The sequence below is a fragment of the Ovis canadensis genome, chromosome 20, assembly GCF_042477335.2.
Source record: "Ovis canadensis isolate MfBH-ARS-UI-01 breed Bighorn chromosome 20, ARS-UI_OviCan_v2, whole genome shotgun sequence".
Lineage (NCBI taxonomy): Eukaryota > Metazoa > Chordata > Mammalia > Artiodactyla > Bovidae > Ovis > Ovis canadensis.
The window spans coordinates 47,288,157-47,307,054 of NC_091264.1; the positions used below are offsets into that span (position 1 = coordinate 47,288,157).

General features: G+C 44.5%; 1 protein-coding gene across 6 annotated transcripts in view; it reads left to right on the top strand.

Annotated features, from left to right (window-relative positions):
• Positions 1–18,898, top strand: part of RIPOR2 (RHO family interacting cell polarization regulator 2) — a 239,897-nt gene that overhangs the window by 212,060 nt on the left and 8,939 nt on the right. For 3 of the 6 annotated variants that reach the window (XM_069563791.1, XM_069563792.1, XM_069563793.1), the window contains 6 exons: positions 146–189; positions 1,476–1,601; positions 1,915–2,063; positions 3,879–4,008; positions 8,047–8,730; positions 11,175–12,216. In XM_069563791.1, the coding sequence (XP_069419892.1) occupies positions 146–189; positions 1,476–1,601; positions 1,915–2,063; positions 3,879–4,008; positions 8,047–8,730; positions 11,175–11,246 (1,205 nt within the window). In that variant the 3' untranslated portion in view covers positions 11,247–12,216. Of the gene's footprint in view, positions 1–145; positions 190–1,475; positions 1,602–1,914; positions 2,064–3,878; positions 4,009–8,046; positions 8,935–9,305; positions 12,217–12,301; positions 12,490–14,640; positions 14,810–18,459; positions 18,596–18,898 lie in introns of those variants that run through there. The other 3 variants (XM_069563789.1, XM_069563790.1, XR_011251301.1) reach the window with 2 other exon arrangements.

Below are 18,898 nucleotides of genomic sequence, written 5' to 3' on the forward strand. Positions count from 1 at the left end.
TAGCTGTGCCCACAGAGGGTCCCCAGAAGATATTACATGAGGTTTCACAAAGGCCTGACACTTTGAGTTTTATAAATGTGCCGGTGAGGGTTTGTAAAGAGGAGTAACTGACTTTGTGTCTCTGATCCCAACTGCTTGCTTACAGGTCTGGCTGGCTTTGCTCGCCTCTGTCCTGGAGATCAATATGAAGTGAGTATGGTATCAGTCTGGGTGTTGGACTTGAGAGACAAGAGTCAGTTGTCATTATTTTGTCTCTTCAATTGTCTTTTTATTTGTATTTTTTTCATTTTGAAAAAGAAATTTGGGCCCATAAGAAAGTGTCAATGTATGGCAAAACCAATACATTATTGTAAAGTAAAATAAAGTAAAAATAAAAATTAAAAATAAATAAATAAATAAATAAAAAGTTTAGAGATTAGTATAAGACCTCTCATATATGGGCCATCTAGACACTAATTTTTAACATTATGCCACATTTGCTTTATTATTGTTAATATTGTTGTTATTTTTCTGAACCATTGTAGATTAATGCACAGATATCATGACCCTTCACCCATAAATTATTTTCCTGAATACAGGAAGACATTCTTTCATATAAACATTGTCCAGTTCTTGACATGAGCAGACTTAGCATTGATCCCTTAGCTCGTATCGTTAGACGTGAGATCTACAGTCATGTTTTTCCATGCCCCAATATTGTCCTCGATAGCAGCTTTTTTCCTGACCCAAGATCCAACCCAAGATTATGACTTCTTGCAAGTATCAGGAGTGAAGAATTGTGAAATCTAGATCTTTCTTTATAAAAAGTATACTCCACAAGTAAAAAAAGCTTTTTATCTTTTTCCTTTTCAAAAGGGAACCTGCATAATTATTTCATCTAACCGTCACCTCCAGAACCTTCTCTAATCATCCATCTTGGTGGGAGGTTGGGGGACTGTATCTTCCTCTAACCAGTAAAGCTGTCTGAGGGGAGTCTGCACACCCTCTCCCCAGAGGTGTCAGGTTTCAAAATCCTTGTCCAGCTCCATCTCCCTTTCCCAAAAGGGGGATGTCTTATTTCTTGCTTCTGGCCGCTGAGTAGATGTTAGCTGTTGGCTCCTTGTCTCTCTGAAGGGGCTGGGGAGTGTGCAGAATTAATCCAGTGGTGGTTCTACTGAAGCAGAACTAAGGAGAGAAAGAGCTGGTTGACCTGAGTGAGCTGAAGGGCTTGATAAAATAACCTTTTTTTAAAGGAAGCCCTCCGCACTGGGTCCTAGAGGAGCAGAACTTACTCCCTTTTGAAAGTCTTTCCCCACTGGTCCTCTGCTCCACCCACTCCCACCCCGAGAATTTGGAAGAAGCAACAGTCAGGATGTGGCGTGAGGATGCTGGAGAAGGGGAGGAGCGGTTGTTACCTGCCTTTTTGATCCTGATGTTTGGAGGGGAGGCAGGTGAGGGCAATGGAACCTGAGGACCCTTTGGTGTCTTCTCTCTAGATTTTCATGAAGTATGGCCGACAGAGGTGGAAACTGAAAGGCAGGATAGAGGTAAACGGCAAACAGAGCTGGGACGGAGAAGAGATGGTGTTCCTGCCGCTGATAGTCGGGTTCATTTCCATCAAGGTACGGGATCGGCACTGCTGTGTGTTGTCTTTGCTGCTGCCACAGCAAAGACATCTGTCATGGAGACCTGTCCCTGAGACCTCTGCCTGCTGCCCCTCCACCCCCCAGACCACTGTCTGTGCTACAAGCACATCCCCAGACCCACCCTTGTGTCAGAGCGGGCAGTGTAAATGTGAGCGGGCTTCGGAAACACCCACCTCCAGCTTCAGGTATGATTCTGCAATGCCTCCCCTGGCCAAGAAAAACAAAAGAGAGGGGCTGCCTTCGTCCAGCACTGTCCTGTAAGGCCTTTCTCCCTTCCCTCTCTCACCAGGTCACAGAACTCAAAGGGCTGGCAACTCACCTCCTGGTGGGCAGCGTGACCTGTGAGACCAAAGAGCTGTTTGCAGCCCGACCTCAGGTGGTGGCTGTGGACATCAATGACCTTGGCACCATCAAACTCAACCTGGAAATCACCTGGTAGTAAGTTGCCCTCTTTTATATCATTGCAGTGAAAATATGTGTCACAGGCTCGTGCTATTCCCGGGGTGGCGCGTGGACCATCAGAATCACCAAGGAGCTTGGCATGAACGCTGACTCTCAGGCCCCACCCCACGGCCCAGGAATCTCTTTACTAGGGTTGCTAGGTGTTCACACATGTTAATATCATATCACTACTCTCTTCTTTGACTTTCTGTTTTTAAACATTCTATCCTGCCTCCGTCCCTCCTCCTCAACCCTTGAATGTATTTAAAGAAATGTATCTCTCAAGTCAACTGATGTGAAGGAAAGAAACGGTCCATATTTTGTCTGCAGAAAGATCCTGATGCTTGCTGTGGTGTCTTAATTGCTTAACCCTCTTTATCTCAGACATCCTACAGTGCTTTGGAAAGCTTTGGATATCTTTAGTCTCTCCACACTCTAAATGCTGAAATAGAATATTTCCAAAGGGCAAGAGAAATCTTTTGTCAAAGTAAGGAACTTGAAAGTAGTTTTCTGCTAAGAGGGGTGGGGGGTGGCAAGGAGGCTCAAGAAGGAGGGGCCATATGTATGCTTATGGCTGATACACGTTGTTGTATGGCCGAAACCAACACAACATTGTAAAGCAATTATCCTCCAAATAACAAGTGGTTTTCTGAAGTCATCCCATAGGAAAGGTCTTGCTAAGTTATGAAACACTGGTTGCTCACAACAGTTGATCTTATGCCCATGTTACCAAGTAACGAGGGCCTGTCGAATATTAACGTCTGGGCCCCTTTACAACAAAGAGGGTCAGGCATGGAAGCAGCAAAGACGTGTAACCTTGTCACTAAAACAGTGTCCACATGATTTGCCTAGCCCGTCTCTCCTCGTAATTTGTAACCACTGACATCTCAAATGCAAGCCTCTGCTGGATGAGCCCATGTCACGATGACTAATGGCATCACTGTGAACACTTTTGTCCTCTCAGTCACGCAGCAGGTGCTGGGTGAACTGAAATGAACAGGAATGTTTTCTTCAGAACCAAACGATAATCTATTTCTCTCCTGTATCATTAAAGCATCTGTCCTTGCAAAGCTCCGGGAATTTTTACAGACTTCTTCAACATCTTGTGTTATGCTAAGTCACTTCATTCATGTCCAACTCTTTGCGACTCCATGGACTGTAACATCCCAGGCTCCTCTATCCCTGGGATTCTCCAGGCAAGAATACTGGAGTGGGTTGATGTGCCCTCCTCCAGGGGATCTTCCTGACCTAGAGATCAAACCCGCATCTCCTGTGGCTCCTGCATCACAGGCAGATTCTTTATGTTTATGTCTCTAATATGAATGAAGAAGCAGATTTAATTGGTATCCAGGTGTGCACATAAATTGTACTTAAAGCTGTGATGATAATCAGTGGTCCTTTGGGTGAGTCTAGACTTCTTTTTCTGCTCCACTTTTTTAAAATCATGGTTTGTTTGGTGACAGACCAATTCGGCGAAAACCAGCCCAGCTCTCCAGCTTCCCTGGTGGCTCAGTGGTAAAGAATCTGCCAGCCAACACAGGAGATGCGGGTTCTGTCCCTGGGTCGGGATAATTCCTGGAGAGGGGAATGGCAGCCTACTCCAGTATTCTTGCCTGGACAGAGGAGCCTCGCCGGCTATAGTCCAAGGGGTCACAGAGTCAGACATGACTTAGTGACTGAACAACAGACAGCAAGCCCAGTTCCCACTGGCTGAGTTTACGTTAGTATAATGAGGTGCTTTCTTGGCCTGCGGTCCGGTGATGATGGGTGCTTTTAACAAGCATGCGTTCATGGGGTCCTGTTGTTTTGCAGTCCGTTTGACGTGGAGGACATGACCCCATCCTCGGGCGCTGGGAACAAGGTGGCCGCCCTCCAGAGAAGAATGTCCATGTATAGCCAGGGCACTCCGGAAACGCCCACCTTCAAAGATCACTCCTTCTTTGTAAGTGTTGTGTGCTTTCTGGAGGAGAGGTGATGAACCTGAGGCAGTGCTTGCATCCAGCCTCTGAAATGCTTAACGTACAGTGTTAGGGAGTCTCGATAATTCTTAATGCAGTCACCTCTCTGTATCCTCGGGGGTTCGCCCCTTTGATGGCAAAATCCAAAGATGCTCCAGTCAGTCTTTTATATGAAGTGGCAGTGTTTGCCCATAACCTTCACATCCTCCCGTGTATGCTGGATCATCTCTAGATTACCTGTGATACTTAATGTAATGGAACTGACCCATCAATAATTGTAAATACAGTGTAAATGCTATGTAAATAGTTGCCAGCAAATTGGCAAATTGAAGCTTTCCTTTTTGGAACTTTCGGGAATTTCTTTTCCATGGATGCATAACCCTCAGATACAGAGGGGAGGGCCGACTGTGATGTCATCTTCAAGTTCACCCTAACCCAGTGGTGACTAAGGGAAGCACATGCCTAGATGCCCGTGGCCACCGGTGCCCAGGGGGTCAACCCGCTCTATCCCTGCTCTGCTCCCCACCCCCATTTACCTGTTATTTTGATCAACGCATGTCAACTTTTCCATCCATTCTCTGAGATCAGCCTTTTAAAGAAGTAGATGTAAATAAGGGCCCCTTGTTTTAATCAGCAACGCTTGCTTAAGAGCTGACAGACACATAGTAACCTGCTACTTTCCACTAACTCCCCATCTTGCTTTGACTTCTGAAGAGATGGTTGCATCCTTCACCAGACAAGCCAAGGCTGTCTGTCTTGAGTGCCTTGCAAGACTCTTTCTTTGCCAAGCTGCACCGCAGCCGCTCTTTCAGTGACCTGCCCTCCCTCAGGCTGAGACCCAAGGCCGTGCTAGAGTTTTATGTGAGTGTGGGTGGCCCGCCGGGGTGCGATGTGCTTGCCTTTGGGGGCTGGTGGCATGTATGCTTTGGCATGCCTCTTGCTTTATCTTCGCTCTCATGCTCACTGGCTAACGGTTACAGGTCTCCTGTCTGCAGGGTGGGAAATTGGGGCTTGCATGCACCTTTGTGAGAGAGGCCATTTGTCCTTCCCTTCCCACGATCTCTGCTTTTGTGCTGTGACTTTTTTGCACTGTGGCAAAGATATCCATGGTAACAAGATTGTCATTTAAAAAAACACAGTCACATATGAAGTCAAAGAAGGTTCTCATTCACAAGTTAAGCTAATGTATCCCTAATATCAATCTTTACAGTTTTAGCCTTCAAAAACTGGCATTTGAGGAAGTCAGAAAGATTTAAACCAATTTTCCTAGAGCTCTTTTTATTGAAAGAGGTTCTTAGCCTTAGTGCGTTTTATACTATCATAGTAAAAGAGACTCTAATTTTCAAAGATGTAATAAGTTACCTACATGATATGTGTTGCCCTTTATGTCACAGGAGAATATACACACACATACATATGTACATACACGGCGTGTTCTGCCCTTCACAGACATATAAAGTAATCTTTGAATGTCCAGAGAGGAAAGGGTTAAAAGTCTTCTGGTTAATAATAATAATAATAACCTCTTATTCATTGAAAAAAAAAAAAACCACCAGTAAAATGGATGGGGCTAAACTCCAATAAAATTTCCAAGGGAAGTGGGAAGACGATATGGGAAAGATAAAGCAGGCACCAGCTGCTGGAGTAACTACCAACGCCAAGTGTATATTCATGCTCATACAGTGCAAGTCAGAGGACTGGGGAGGGAGTTGGCAGCGATTTTAGTCGCATTGTTTAAACAAGAGCAAGATTAGAAAAAAAATGTAATGGTTTCCTATAGCCTTTTGAACTATATGTTCATAAAGCCTTTTGAACTTGATGAACACAGACTCAGAGCAGCCAGTTCCTTTCCAGCCCGGCTCTCCAGGCCCACCTCCCGTCTCTCCAGGCTTCATTCTCTGCCCAGCTCCCCGCCTCCCCATGCACCCTCCCTCTCAGGATCTCCCGCAGACTGTTTTTCCTTCTAGAACACACTTCCTCCCCCTCCTTCCTTTCTTCTCTGTCTTCCAAGGCTGAGTTCCAGGTTGTCTCTCTCCCAGGCTGCAGCCACCCCCTTGCTCCAGCGCCCGCATCACCCATCAGTTACAACATCCCAGCCCTCCTGTGCCTGTTTGTAGGCTTGGGCCCTTGGCACCTGGTACGGCCCCTTCGGCAGGCAGCTCAGTCTAACTCGACCTTTGCCGCTGAAGTCCGAGCAAATATGGGCTTGGGAATGTGAGGCTGCAGAGAAATGGCTAAAGTGGAGTTTGGAATTTAAATAAGAATCAAGATCACCCAAGGTCCCCCCCTTCCTTACTTAGCCAAGGCCTCCGCCTCCCTCAGAGCTGCTGGGAGTGTATATTCTGAAGGCGAGTTGAGGCTGGGCCAGACAGCTCAGAGGACCGGGGGTTCTGTGAGATGCCCAGGGGACCCCATGGAGGAAGAGCCGGGAGCAGGACTCAGCCTTCCTCCATCTCTCCCCCAGAAGCTTCCTCTTTCATCGCTCCCTGGAGGCATAAAGCCTGTTTGGGGGGTGATGAGAGGAGGGTACAGATAGAGGAGGAAGGAAACTGAAGTGAAGGAGCTGGCAGTAGTAAGGGGAGCAGTGGCGCCCCCCACAACGGTCCCTGCAGCTCCCTCCACCCCCTCCCCATCCCGCCCCGCCACCCCCCCACCCCGACTCTGGGGAGCAGTTTTCAGTAATCACTAATCCAGGAAAACATTCTGTTTTAGACACAAAGAAAGTGAGCTTGCAGAGGTCACTTGAGGGTCCCAGTGACATATCCTGAGGTTCCAACCAGAGGAGAGTGGAGAGTTTGGGTTGAAACTGCAGGTGTTGGGAGCAGGGACATTGCTGGAGGAGAACGGGGAGCCACTTTCTGTCTGCTCCCCACTTCACTTGCTGCAATATTTTTGTTTCCTGGATGTATTCCCAGCACTGTCACGATCAATTGTTGTTGTTGTTTTTAAATTTTTTTTATTGTTTGTCAATGCCACATGGCATGTGAGACCTTAGTTCCCTGACTAGGGATCAAACCTGTGCCTCTCGCTGTGGAAGCACAAAGTCCTAACCACTGCACCACCAGGAAAGTCCCTCATTGTTTTATATGAAATTAAACTAGGTACTTATATTTACTTACACAATCAAATCTGGAATCCAAGAGAAAGTATTCATTTTGAAGGAGTCGATCTCAAATAACTAGAAAACTTTTCCCACTGAACAGTGTTTGGCACTTCAACACCATGCAGACCACATTGTCAGGAAAGATGACTTGGAGATTGTTAATGCCTGCATAAATGAATTATCTTGGTTACCTGGGTATTTCTGACCTCTGTCTTCTGAGTTCTGCTTCACGGATCACAGAGCTGGGGCTGTCCAGCAGAGCACCCAAGGCTTCCAGACACCCTGGGAGCTCTGGGGTTTGCAGCCCTGGAACACAGTTATTTAGTTCATCAGTCTTTCTCTCCTCTTTTTATAGAAGCTCTGCAAATATATTTCTGGCCTTGAATTATTTGTGGCATGGTTACTGAATTAATAAAACATTTTCCAGGGCTTGGGATTTGTGGGTAGAGATTTTCAAAAATAATTTATGAGAAATGAAGCAGAACAAAGCATCACATCTTTTGAATGAAATAGCATGAATGCTGGAAAGCCCTTTAAGATCGATGCCAAAAAAAAAGAACCAGTGGTGTTCTTAACTATGGCTGCCAGATATTGTGAGATCCTGGGATTTAGGAAACAAGCACCCCCTGCCTCCAACTTTTTTGTTTCAAAAATTTCAAACCTGAGACCAGTACAATGAACTTTTACACAGGTTCAACAATGGAAATAGAGGTTTTAAAGGCTTGTTTTGTTTTGCCATGCTTGCAGACACACACACACACACACACACACACGCACGCACGCACAATCAACAAATACAATGTTAATATCGTGAAAGGTCTGTTTCTTATTTTAACTGTCTTACATTTTGTCTGGAAATGAACAAGGCCAAACACATCCCTTGTTTCCAAAATCATAATGATTTGCCTCTTATCTACAGTCAAATCTACCTGATGACATCTTTGAAAACGGGAAGGCAGCCGAGGAGAAAATGCCACTGTCCCTCAGCTTCAGCGACCTGCCCAACGGGGACTGCACCCTCGCCCCCGGCCCAGCTGACTCTCTCCCTGGCGCAAGCACCGCAAATCCAGAAATCACCGTCACCTCCGCAGAGCTGCCCCCAGGCATTCAGTCCTCCCAGAACGAGGGCTTGGAGGACTCCAGCTCAGCCTCTTGCAGCAGCTCCTCGAGAGAAGGCTCAGAGCCCCCGTCTCACCCCGAGGGAGAGACCCAGGGGACGGGGAAGCCTGAGGGCTGCCGAGCGGCCACTGGTGCCGGGCCGGAGCGTCTGTTCCTGCAGAAGGGAGTTGCAGAGGCCCTTTTACAAGAGGCCCTTCTGCAAGAGGCCTCTGAACTCAAACCCGTGGAGCTGGACACTTTTGAAGGAAACATCACGAAGCAGCTGGTCAAGAGGCTCACCTCGGCAGAGGTGCCGGCGGCCACGGAGAGGCTGCTCTCGGAGGGCTCGGTCAGTGCAGAGTCGGAAGGTTGTAGGTCTTTCCTGGATGGAAGCCTAGAGGACGCCTTTAATGGGCTTTTCCTTGCGTTAGAACCACACAAAGAGCAGTATAAAGAGTTTCAGGATCTGAACCAAGAAGTCATGCACCTGGATGATATTCTAAAAGTAAGTACCTTTTCAGGGAAATTGGATTAGTCTCCGAGACAGTCTCTTAAGCCAACATTCTATGTAAAATAGACTATCTTTTTTTTTATCCTTCCCTATCACAGGATCAGTAGATAATCAATATGTAAATGACATTGATTTTTTTTAATACTAGTTGTTATTTAGTTGCTGAGTCGTGTCTGACTCTTTGTAACCCCAAGGACTGTAGCCTACCAGGCTCCTCTGTCCATGGGATTCTCTAGGCAAGAATATGGGAGTGGGTTGCCATTTCCTTCTTCAGGGGATCTTCTTGACCCAGGGATCGAACCCGGGTCTCCTGCATTGCAGGTGGATTCTTTACCAACTGAACTTCCAGGGAAGCCCCTAAACCACCACCAAATGGCATTTATTTTTTAATACTAGTTGTTGTTTAGGTGCTAAGTCATAGTTGACAGTTTTTGCAACCCCATGGACTGTAACTCCTTAGGCTCCTCTGTCTGTGGGATTTCCCAGGCAAGAATACTAGACTGGGTTGCCATTTAATACTAGTGGCACCACACTCCAATACTCTTGCCTGGCAAATCCCATGGACCGAGGAGCCTGGTGGGCTGCCGTCCATGGGGTCCTGAAGAGTCGGACATGACTGAGCGACTTCACTTTCACTTTTCACTTTTCATGCATGGGAGAAGGAAATGGCAACTCACTCCAGTGTTCTTGCCTGGAGAATCCCAGGGGCGGTGGAGCCTGGTGGGCTACCGTCTATGGGGTCGCACAGAGTCGGACACGACTGAAGCAACTCAGCAGCAGCAGCAGCATATATCAATTTTTATTTTCCTGACAACGGATCAACTTTAGGAGAATGACTGGGAGTTAAATTAAGAGCTCTAGAGAATATCTAGACTCCCTCAGCCCCAGAGTTTATCATTCAGATCCCAAATGTGAAATGAATGGTGGCCTTTTGAGCATTTTATCTCATTGAGATGTTACTGGAGAGGGTCCCTCTTGGAGTTTCCAGGACGCAGGAAGGGCCTTCCCTGGTTGAAGACAGAGTTGGGCAGCCAGAATGTGAGGACCACGGGCATCTCTCCCTGCCCTGGGCACTACCTCCTAGAGGATTCCCTTCTCAGCAGTTGGCCCAAATCAGTGTATTAGAATCCCAGATTAATCACTCACAAATAATCTAGAAGCCAGAGGACCCTGACTCCACTAGAGCTATCTTCCTCTCTTGTTCCCAATTAGACCACTCAGGATAGACATGGGAAGAGAGGATTCAGAAAGGTGATTTCCTCCTAGTCAGGAGAGTCTCATAATGAAGTCATTATTGCTTCAGAATGTATTGCTTCATTATACCCCAGAATGTATCCGCCTCCACTTGGTAGATACAATTTAATAAAGATTAAATTTTAAAAAACATGGCACAAGAAGACAGAACTGGATCTTCTGTCCTGAAACCCACTGCTGCTTCTTGTATTCTTTGCTTTGCCACTCTGATGTCTAGTGCCATAAAGAAGAGAACTTAGATCCTTTCTCTTGAAAGAGCAGTTCTTTGGGGACCTGTTCTATAAGATCAGCTTGAAAATACAGTGCCAGGGGCAAGCAGAGAGTCAGCCCACAGAAGTCTGTTGCATCCCTCGATATGACAGTTTGAAAATGTGGCCTTCCCCGTGGCATCTGGAACTGCCTTCCCAAGGCTATTCTGACATTTGCGGTCATGCTGACCTGGCTCTGGAGGGCATGTCTGCCCAGGGCGGAGGAGAATTCAGGCTCTGACTCTCCACGTCCTCTATTGCTCCTGACAGATTGATTCTGCTGTAGGTATAGCCTCTTAGCAGCAGGGAAGAGCACTTTGAATCTGCTTCCCATCAAACATAACTCCAGAGCATCAGCTCAGGACTCATGGATGGAGGCTGCTTATCTAGTATCCCAGGGAAAACTTCTTTGATCCCTTCAACAACTGCTTATCTGCACAGTTGACCAGCTTTGCTTAGTGGGCAGAAAGGTGTTAAATGTGAAGAACCAAGACACAGTCCACCTAAAATAAATGCCTCCAAGAAAGCTAGTGTGATGGCAGCCCCCATTTCCAGGCATCTAGAGTGCTCAGTCCACCAGGAAGCACTGAGCAAGTCATCCATTAAGTCTTCTAAAAACCTGGTGGCTGTCAGTTTCTTTCAAGATTTTTATTCCAATCTGCTCTTGTTCCAAAACTGTCCTAAAATTCTTAACTTCCCCACTTTCTTTCTTTTGATCGTATTTAAACACATCCATACTGTGCACGATCAGGTTCTGCAGTCTAGCTTAGGAAAGAAGACCCTAGAAGTGGGTTGAGCTGGGAATGGCTCCTCCTCTCTCTCTGAGATGGAAAATGACATTAGAGTCAAGGTCTGGGGCAAGTGGCTTTGTCTCCAGCCAGGATTAAAGCATCTGCTGGCAAAGCATTCTCTTTTTTTCCTCCTTCACACTCCTAGGATGCTAAACACCTTGAGGATCAGAAACTAAATGGTGCTGCCTCTTGGACGGAGATGACTGAGGGCGAATGAAACAACTCTGATTTAAAAGACTCAGACTCCTGCCAGGCCCTTCCGACCCTGTGTAACGAAGTCAGCAGGGAGTGCCACCTAACTGGATGGAGGACATTTAGCTCATTTTACTTGCAGGATTTGTCCCGTTCGATCCCTCCCAACATCCTTTTGACTATTTGGAAGAACTTCTCCCCATCGCTGTGCCCAAAGCAACGGGCATTATCCTGTTTGTAATGTTTCTGTTTAATGTCCAGAAATACAGAGTTCTCCAGGCCATAGAATGGATTTGCTCACATAATTCCAGGGCCCAGTCAGGGGAGAGATGGAAGTTGTTCCTTCAAAGACAAACTTGTAAAGGAAGCACGGCTACTCCTTGTCATGCTCGTGCTCAAAGGAAAAAAATTTTCTCCTCGATGCTCAAAGGAAAATTACATGCTGTGAATGTAAAATTAGTATTTAAATCTACGTAGAGAGTGTGCATTAGTGAATCTGAGTAGTTTTCTGTTTCTGAGATTTGTTTTGTGAATCCTTTAGGACAGGTGCCTTAGCTCGCCCTGTCTCAGGGCACAGACCACGTTGCCGCTTGGAGTTAAGAGATCGGTTAGTAGTTGGCATTGACCTTTTAGATTTGTCTGCCAGTTTAATTTTATTTGAAGTTGAGCAGTATTAAGAGAGAGAATAGCCATTCTGTTTCCCAAGCCTTTCTGATTGTAATATTTTTTAAACTTTTGATTACAAATATTTCAAACAGGAATAAAAAGGATCAAATAATAGATCCTAATGTGGCCATCAGCACACTTCCACAATGATCAATTCATGGCCAAACTTGTCTTTCTCTACCTGCTTCCTTCCCTCCAGATTCTTTTGGAACAAATCCCAGATACTGTGTCACTTTATCCACGGTTGTACTTTTTTATAAGAAGATTTTTCAATGAATTTTTTTTAATGCCAACAAAAAAATAAAAATAAAAGCTTGAAAAAAAAGAAAGTGTCGCATCTCCCATTGGGTGTCTTTGTTGTGTTTCTCCTTCCGAATATGTTGATATTCTCCTTGGTACCTTCTGCCTTTGCAGTGCAAGCCAGCAGTAAGCCGAAGCAGGTCTTCCAGTTTAAGTCTTACTGTTGAAAGTGCTTTAGAAAGCTTTGATTTCCTGAACACCTCTGATTTTGACGAGGAGGAGGAGGAGGATGGTGATGAGGTTTGTAATGTTGGAGGAGGTGCTGACTCAGTATTTTCAGACACTGAGACTGAGAAAAATAGGTAAGTCTTGAAGTCAGCAGCTGCTTCTATTTCCACTCTCATTCCTGGTACAGCAGTTATTTATTGCTACCAGATAGGACCTGATACGCATCTTCAGGAAGATAAAACTCTCTACCGGAATTGGTTTACAGACCCTTTTCACTGTCCTGTACAATTTTTAAATACAGTTCATCTCTTTCGGTGTTGTTTACGAAAAATGACATTTTACTTTTTATAAATGAAAGGGAAATTTTTGTACAAGTATATGTACACTTATGTATAAGTATGGATGTGTGCATATCCATCTTGTAATAGGTTTCAGTGACTACAGCTTGGCCCCAGGGTAATGAATTTCAAATTAACTCCACATACTATGTTTCTGGAGAACTCTTACTGGATCATCAGTCTTGACCTGGTTCTCCTTGATTTGCATCTTATTCCTAATTTCTTCATTTTGTTAGATTTTGCTTTTCCAATCCCTTATCTCTCTATTCCTTTTGGCTATTGGGTCTTTGCAGTTGATTAAGCTCATCAGTACCTGTTTCAAAACCAGGCTTAAAACCCATGACACATGTTTTCCTTAGAATGTAGAAAGGGTTGACTAATAACTGATATCTGCCAGTGGATCTACAGGCCTCTGGGGAGAGAATATGGTCTTCTCTAGGATAGAGATGAATCAGGGCAGTGGGAAGGGAGGATAAAGATGAAATATTATCACTTTCTTCCTGGGCTTTGTTGTACCAAACCACATGCTTAGAGCTAGAGCCTGGGGTCCATTCTGTAAGCACAGTGAACATAGGTCCACCAATTTGCTGCAAGAAAAAAAAAAATGCAAAAACATTTTCCCGAAGGAAAAGGTGGATTTCCATCCATCTTTCGTTTTGACATATTATATGCACAGGTTTTCAAATTACAATAAGCTATGACTGTTCAACCTTCACAAACTCCTCTGACTGGTGTTAATATTTTGAAGTTGTGTTATTCCCAGAGGGTTTCTTCTGCCAAAATGAAACCAGGAAGAGAAAAGGGGAGAAATAGAATTTATCCCTTGAGCAAACTGGGAGTGTAACAAAGAGAATTTATGAAATGAATGTCATGTTTCAGTTATCTTTCTGCATTCTACCCTGAGATTTTCTAACTTGATTGCATTTAAGGCTTTTCTTCTTAATATAAGCATTTTAAGAACAAAAATACCATAGCCTTCGTAAATTCTGCAGAACATTCCTATTAAAGAACATGGCTAATGTGATCAGTCTTACTGTGTGTTATCAGATGTTTAGGGTAAATGTGTGTGTGTGTTTTAAATGTGGATTGACTACAAGCTGAATGTTTTCCTCTTGGAATCAGGGTAAAGCATTCAATGCCTTTCAACTCTGGTGCATGATCTTTTTAAATTGTGGAGACTGGGGAGCATGAAACTAGAACCCCAAAATCACCTAGCTGTGTGAACTAGGATGCTGTAGTTAATATCTCTACTGGTCATTCCTTCCATGGGTGAAATGAGACTCTTCTCTCCCTCTCTCCCCTCTGCACAGATTCATTGTAAGAATAAAATTAGATAATAAATACAACACACCTATCTTTAAATGTAAGTGCCCATCATGATACAACTTTAGATATTTCAGCCGTGTTTACACAAAGCTTGCAAAGCAGAAGAAAGTGATGCAAACGCCCCTTTTTGCAGACATCATGTTTGTTCCCAGTGGCTATGCTTTCTCTTTTTCTTCAAGTGGCAGTTGATTCAAGGCCAGGAAAAAGCCTTGACTGATTATTTTAATGGTATTGCTCTTGGGACACCACAAGTACAGAGGACAGTTTTATCCCAGAAATTTGGCAAATCACCCCATCAACAGAGCACAGATATGCCCCCAAATGAGGTCACATTTCAGAAGACTTCTTGGTGAAATGACTTGACAAATAGTTCATTGTGCTTGAGAAGCAGAGAACTCTGGAAGCAATCTATTTGTAGGATCTTTTTAACAGTAGGCAAATTGGTGACCAGGCTTAGTGATAAAGTAGTATTTGAAGGGTATCTCAGTTTTTTGAGGTAGGAAATGCAAGACTTTTCAGTGGGTGCTGTGGGGGCCTGACACAAGCCATGTTGAGTTTTGACCTGTGGTCTCTGTGCAGAAAGAAACAGCTAACGTTTCGCTCCCCTTCCTGCTTCAACAGTTACAGATCGGTTCACCCAGAAGCCAGGGGGCATCTCAGCGAAGCCCTGACTGAGGACACGGGAGTTGGGACTAGTGTGGCAGGAAGCCCTCTCCCGCTGACCACGGGGAATGAAAGCCTGGACCTTACCATCATCAGGCACCTCCAGTACTGCACCCAGCTCGTCCAGGTAGGACTGGCGACTGAACCGGGTTTTTAGAGCCCAGGTTGTTGATGCACCAAGAATGTGTGCTTCCTTTTTTTTCAGTTTTCCCAGGAAAAGGAGAATTCAGGAATGTGAGAATAATCATCTACGGCCAAACCTCCCTGAACGTGCCCTATCCCATCTGCTTTGATTTGAACTCAAAAACTAAATTGCATGGCCATCTTCTTTCAACCCTGGGTTTTTCATGTTAAAATCTAGGTCTCCAGGGACTTCCCTGGTGGTCCTGTGGTTAAGACTATACACTTCCACTGCAGAGGGTGTGAATTCCATCCTGGACGTGGAACTGAGGTCCCACATGCCGCACAGCATGGCCAAAAAAATAAAATAAATTTTTATAAATTAAAAAAGTCTAGATCTTCAGACCTTAACAGGTAGTAAGTGACATGTAGTGAGCTCTCGCTTTCAAATTATTTGATAATAGGTGAGAGTAATGTGATTTTTAAATTTTAATTATTTGATCACACTTCCCAGCATATGGGACCTTAGTTCCCTGACCAGGGATGGAACTCATGCCCCCTGCAGTGGAAGTGAGGAGTACTAATCACTGAACCACCAGGGAAGTCCTGTGATTTTTTTAAAAAAGGAATTTGCATTCTGCCATCTACAAATGGACTTTGAAAGCCAGTATTACTAAACTTATGTTAACATAAACCGAACACATTAGTTAGCTTTCTATCACCTGGACAGCTAAAGGCAAAATGCTACAGAATATAACCACAGTTTCCCAGATTGCAAATAAGTACTAATTAACAATGAGAAAGAATATTTTACAGGCATTATCCTCACCAGTTCATTTTCATTCTGGGACACCCTGGGGCTCATTTTTCTTCTCATATCAGGCTGGTTTACCACTTAAGATTTTGCCACAATTGTTGCCGTTCAGTCACTCAGTCATGTCCAACTCTGTGCTACCCCATGGAGCATGCCAGGCTTCCCCATACTTCGCTTTCTCCCAGAGTTTGCTCAAGCTCATGTCCATTGAATCAGTGATGCCATCTAACTATCTCATCCTCTGTCACTCCCTTTTTTTCTTGCCCTCAGTCTTTCCCAACATCAGGGTCTTTTCCAGTGAGTCAGCTGCTTGCATCAGGTGACCAAAGTGTTATCAGCTTCAGCATCAGTTCTTCCAATGAATATTCAGGGTTCATTTTATTTAGGACTGACTGGTTCAATCTCCTTGCAGTCCAAGGGACTCTGAAGAGTCCTCTCCACCACCACAATTCGGAAGCATCAGTTCTTTGGTGCTCAGCCTTTTTCATGATCCCTCTCTCACATCCATACACCACTACTGGAAAAGCCATAACTTTGACTAGATGGACATTTGTCGGCAAAGTGATGTCTCTGCTTTTTAATATGCTGTCTAGGTTGGTCATAGCTTTTCTTCCAAGGAACAAGTGTCTTAATTTCATGGCTGCAGTCACCATCTGCAGTGGAACAACTATTTTGACATTCTTTTGATGCAGCGAGAGTTTCAGCTGTCGAACAAAGCACTGTCCCCCAAGCATCTGCATGAATGCTTCCTCCTCTCCCAGAGGTTGGTCTTTTCCCAATCTTGTTCTTCTCTCACCTTGCCTCAGTGTATGGGAATCAGGAACAGAAAGTGAAAGCAAATGTATAATGGTTGTAAGGGGCTGGGCCGGGCAGGAAGAGCGCACAAAGAGGAGAAATCATGCTTTTAAGATCATGTGTTCAATTGGAAGCCTGAGGCAGGGTGGGGAGGAAGGACCCAGGGAGGCTGGGAATGGGTTAACATTGCTTTTTCAATAACACACCCATGACGAGATACAGAAAAATCTGTTTCTCCATGAATAGAGACCCTCAAAGCCGCCTCAGATACTCACATTCTGTAGGAAGCTGGTAGGCAGTTATGACTCTTGCACTAGGTTGGCCAGTACCCCAGTGGATCTCTTTTGTTGAGTGTTTAATTTATAAGCCAGGTACTGACAACCAGTCTGGCAGACGGTGCACATTTTTTCTGACCAAAATGAACGAGGATTGTTGCTGACTTAAAGCTGTTCTCTATTCACCAAGCATTGGAATGAGATGGTATTCATAGCCCTTTGTCCTTGGTGAGCCCAAGACTCTGCTAAGCAAATTCCCTGTTCACCTTTCAGACGTAAAGTCATCACTTCATGAGACATGGGAGAATTCTGTTCCATCAAGGGATGGATGTGTTCGCTTAAAGACTAATTGGCATACAAGAGTTAGTGCAGTGTTTCTCTCTACAGTGAGGCCATGGTTATAGCAAATTCAACTCTTCTGTGGGGAACAATACTAGAAAAAACAAGAGGGAGTAGTCCCACCTAGTCCATTACTACGTGGTACATGGGACACTGCCCAATTCATGAATTGTTTAATAAAGCCAATTAGATCTTTAAATTTAAAAAGAGAAAAGAAAAACAAAAGAGATAGGCATAAAGGTGTAGAATAAAGGAGATGTAGAATAAAGTAGAAATCAAGGTAGAAACCTGATTTCTAATTCACAAGATGGTTGGATGGCATCACTGATTCAAAGGACATGCAATTGAGCAAGTTCTGGGAGATGACGAAGTCAGGGAAGCCTGGCATGTTGCAGTCCGTGGAGTTGCATAGAGTCGGACGTGGCTGAGCAACTGAACAACAACCTGAATCAGGAAGCTTGCTTATTCATTTGGTATATAATTGCAAAGAGATAAAAATGGGTATTCCATAAGAATTATAATAGCTATAATTGTGTTTAAAATAGAGCAGTTCTTTTCTGCTCAATTTTTTTTTACATGAAAGGCATTTGTATATAATGCTTGACTTTTGAATTTGAAAAATTCATTTTGCTTTAGAGCCCAAATGCTTGAGACCATACACAATGATGGTACAGGTCTGCGTCCTGCAGCCATGCCTGCCAAGTGAAGGGGACAGAGACACAGAAAGGACTAGAACCTTCAGACAGTCACTGATTTCTGTCCTTTCTCCTCTTAGGGCTCTCTTTATTCTCATGACCTGCACACAAATGAAATCACTTGCCATTAATGTTCTCTTGGATAGGTTGCTTAACCTCTCTGTACCTCAGTTTCCTCATCAGTTAACTAGAAAATCAAAAGTACCCACTTCTGGGTTGTTGTACAAAATAACATGAGCTAATTTATGTATAAGGCCCAGACCAATGCCTGGTACATAGTAAGCACTCATTAATGAGATAAACTTTTGTTGTAATTATGATTATTATACAACATGCTCTTAATTTTCAGCTTGAAAACAATGATATGAATCCAGGCCATGAAAAATAACTACACTTGTAAAACAAATCTTTTTTCTGCTTCCACACCAGTGGCAACTTAAGTATGCTCTTCAAGTTTCAAAGAGGCCTTATGGATTGACAGTATGTATAGAAAGGCAACTTTATAATAACTTTGCAGCCCTACTACTGAGAAAACTCTAGAATTTGCCCAGGCATGAAAAAAGTTGAAAGCAACAAAAACATGTCTGATTTCATCAGATGTTGTAACCGGCCTGGAATAAGGAACACTATACTGGAACAGAAAGGTGTATGAGTTTAACATCCCCTCTTCATTCAGAAGGATGAGGCTGAGCTCTATTGACAACAATAACTGACCCAGTGGTTTTGTTCGTTTTATCAGCAAATTGTTCTTTCGAGTAAAACCCCATTTGTGGCCAGCAACCTGTTAGAGAAGCTTTCCAGGCAAATCCAGGTGATGGAGAAGCTCTCGGCCGTCAGCGATGAGAACATTGGAAACATCAGCTCTGTCATTGAAGGTGAGCCCCTGCAGTGACACCGCCAGGTTCTTACAAACTGTAGCACCATGAGCCTTCTACCCACCCCACCTGCCCCAGTCCCCACCTGCATCCATTCATGGCTTTGTTAGGATGGCAGAGAAGCACCCTTGGTCTGTAGAATAGAGGAAGGTTGCCACGTGAGTGTGGTCATAATTAACAACCTGCTTCAGAATTGGAGTCAAAGCAGCAGACACCTAGCTTTTTCTAGAGGGGCCTCCACCTCCAGGAGGCAGACTCTAGTGTATACACAGAAGCCCCTCCTCCTCTGCTGGTTCCCCCTGG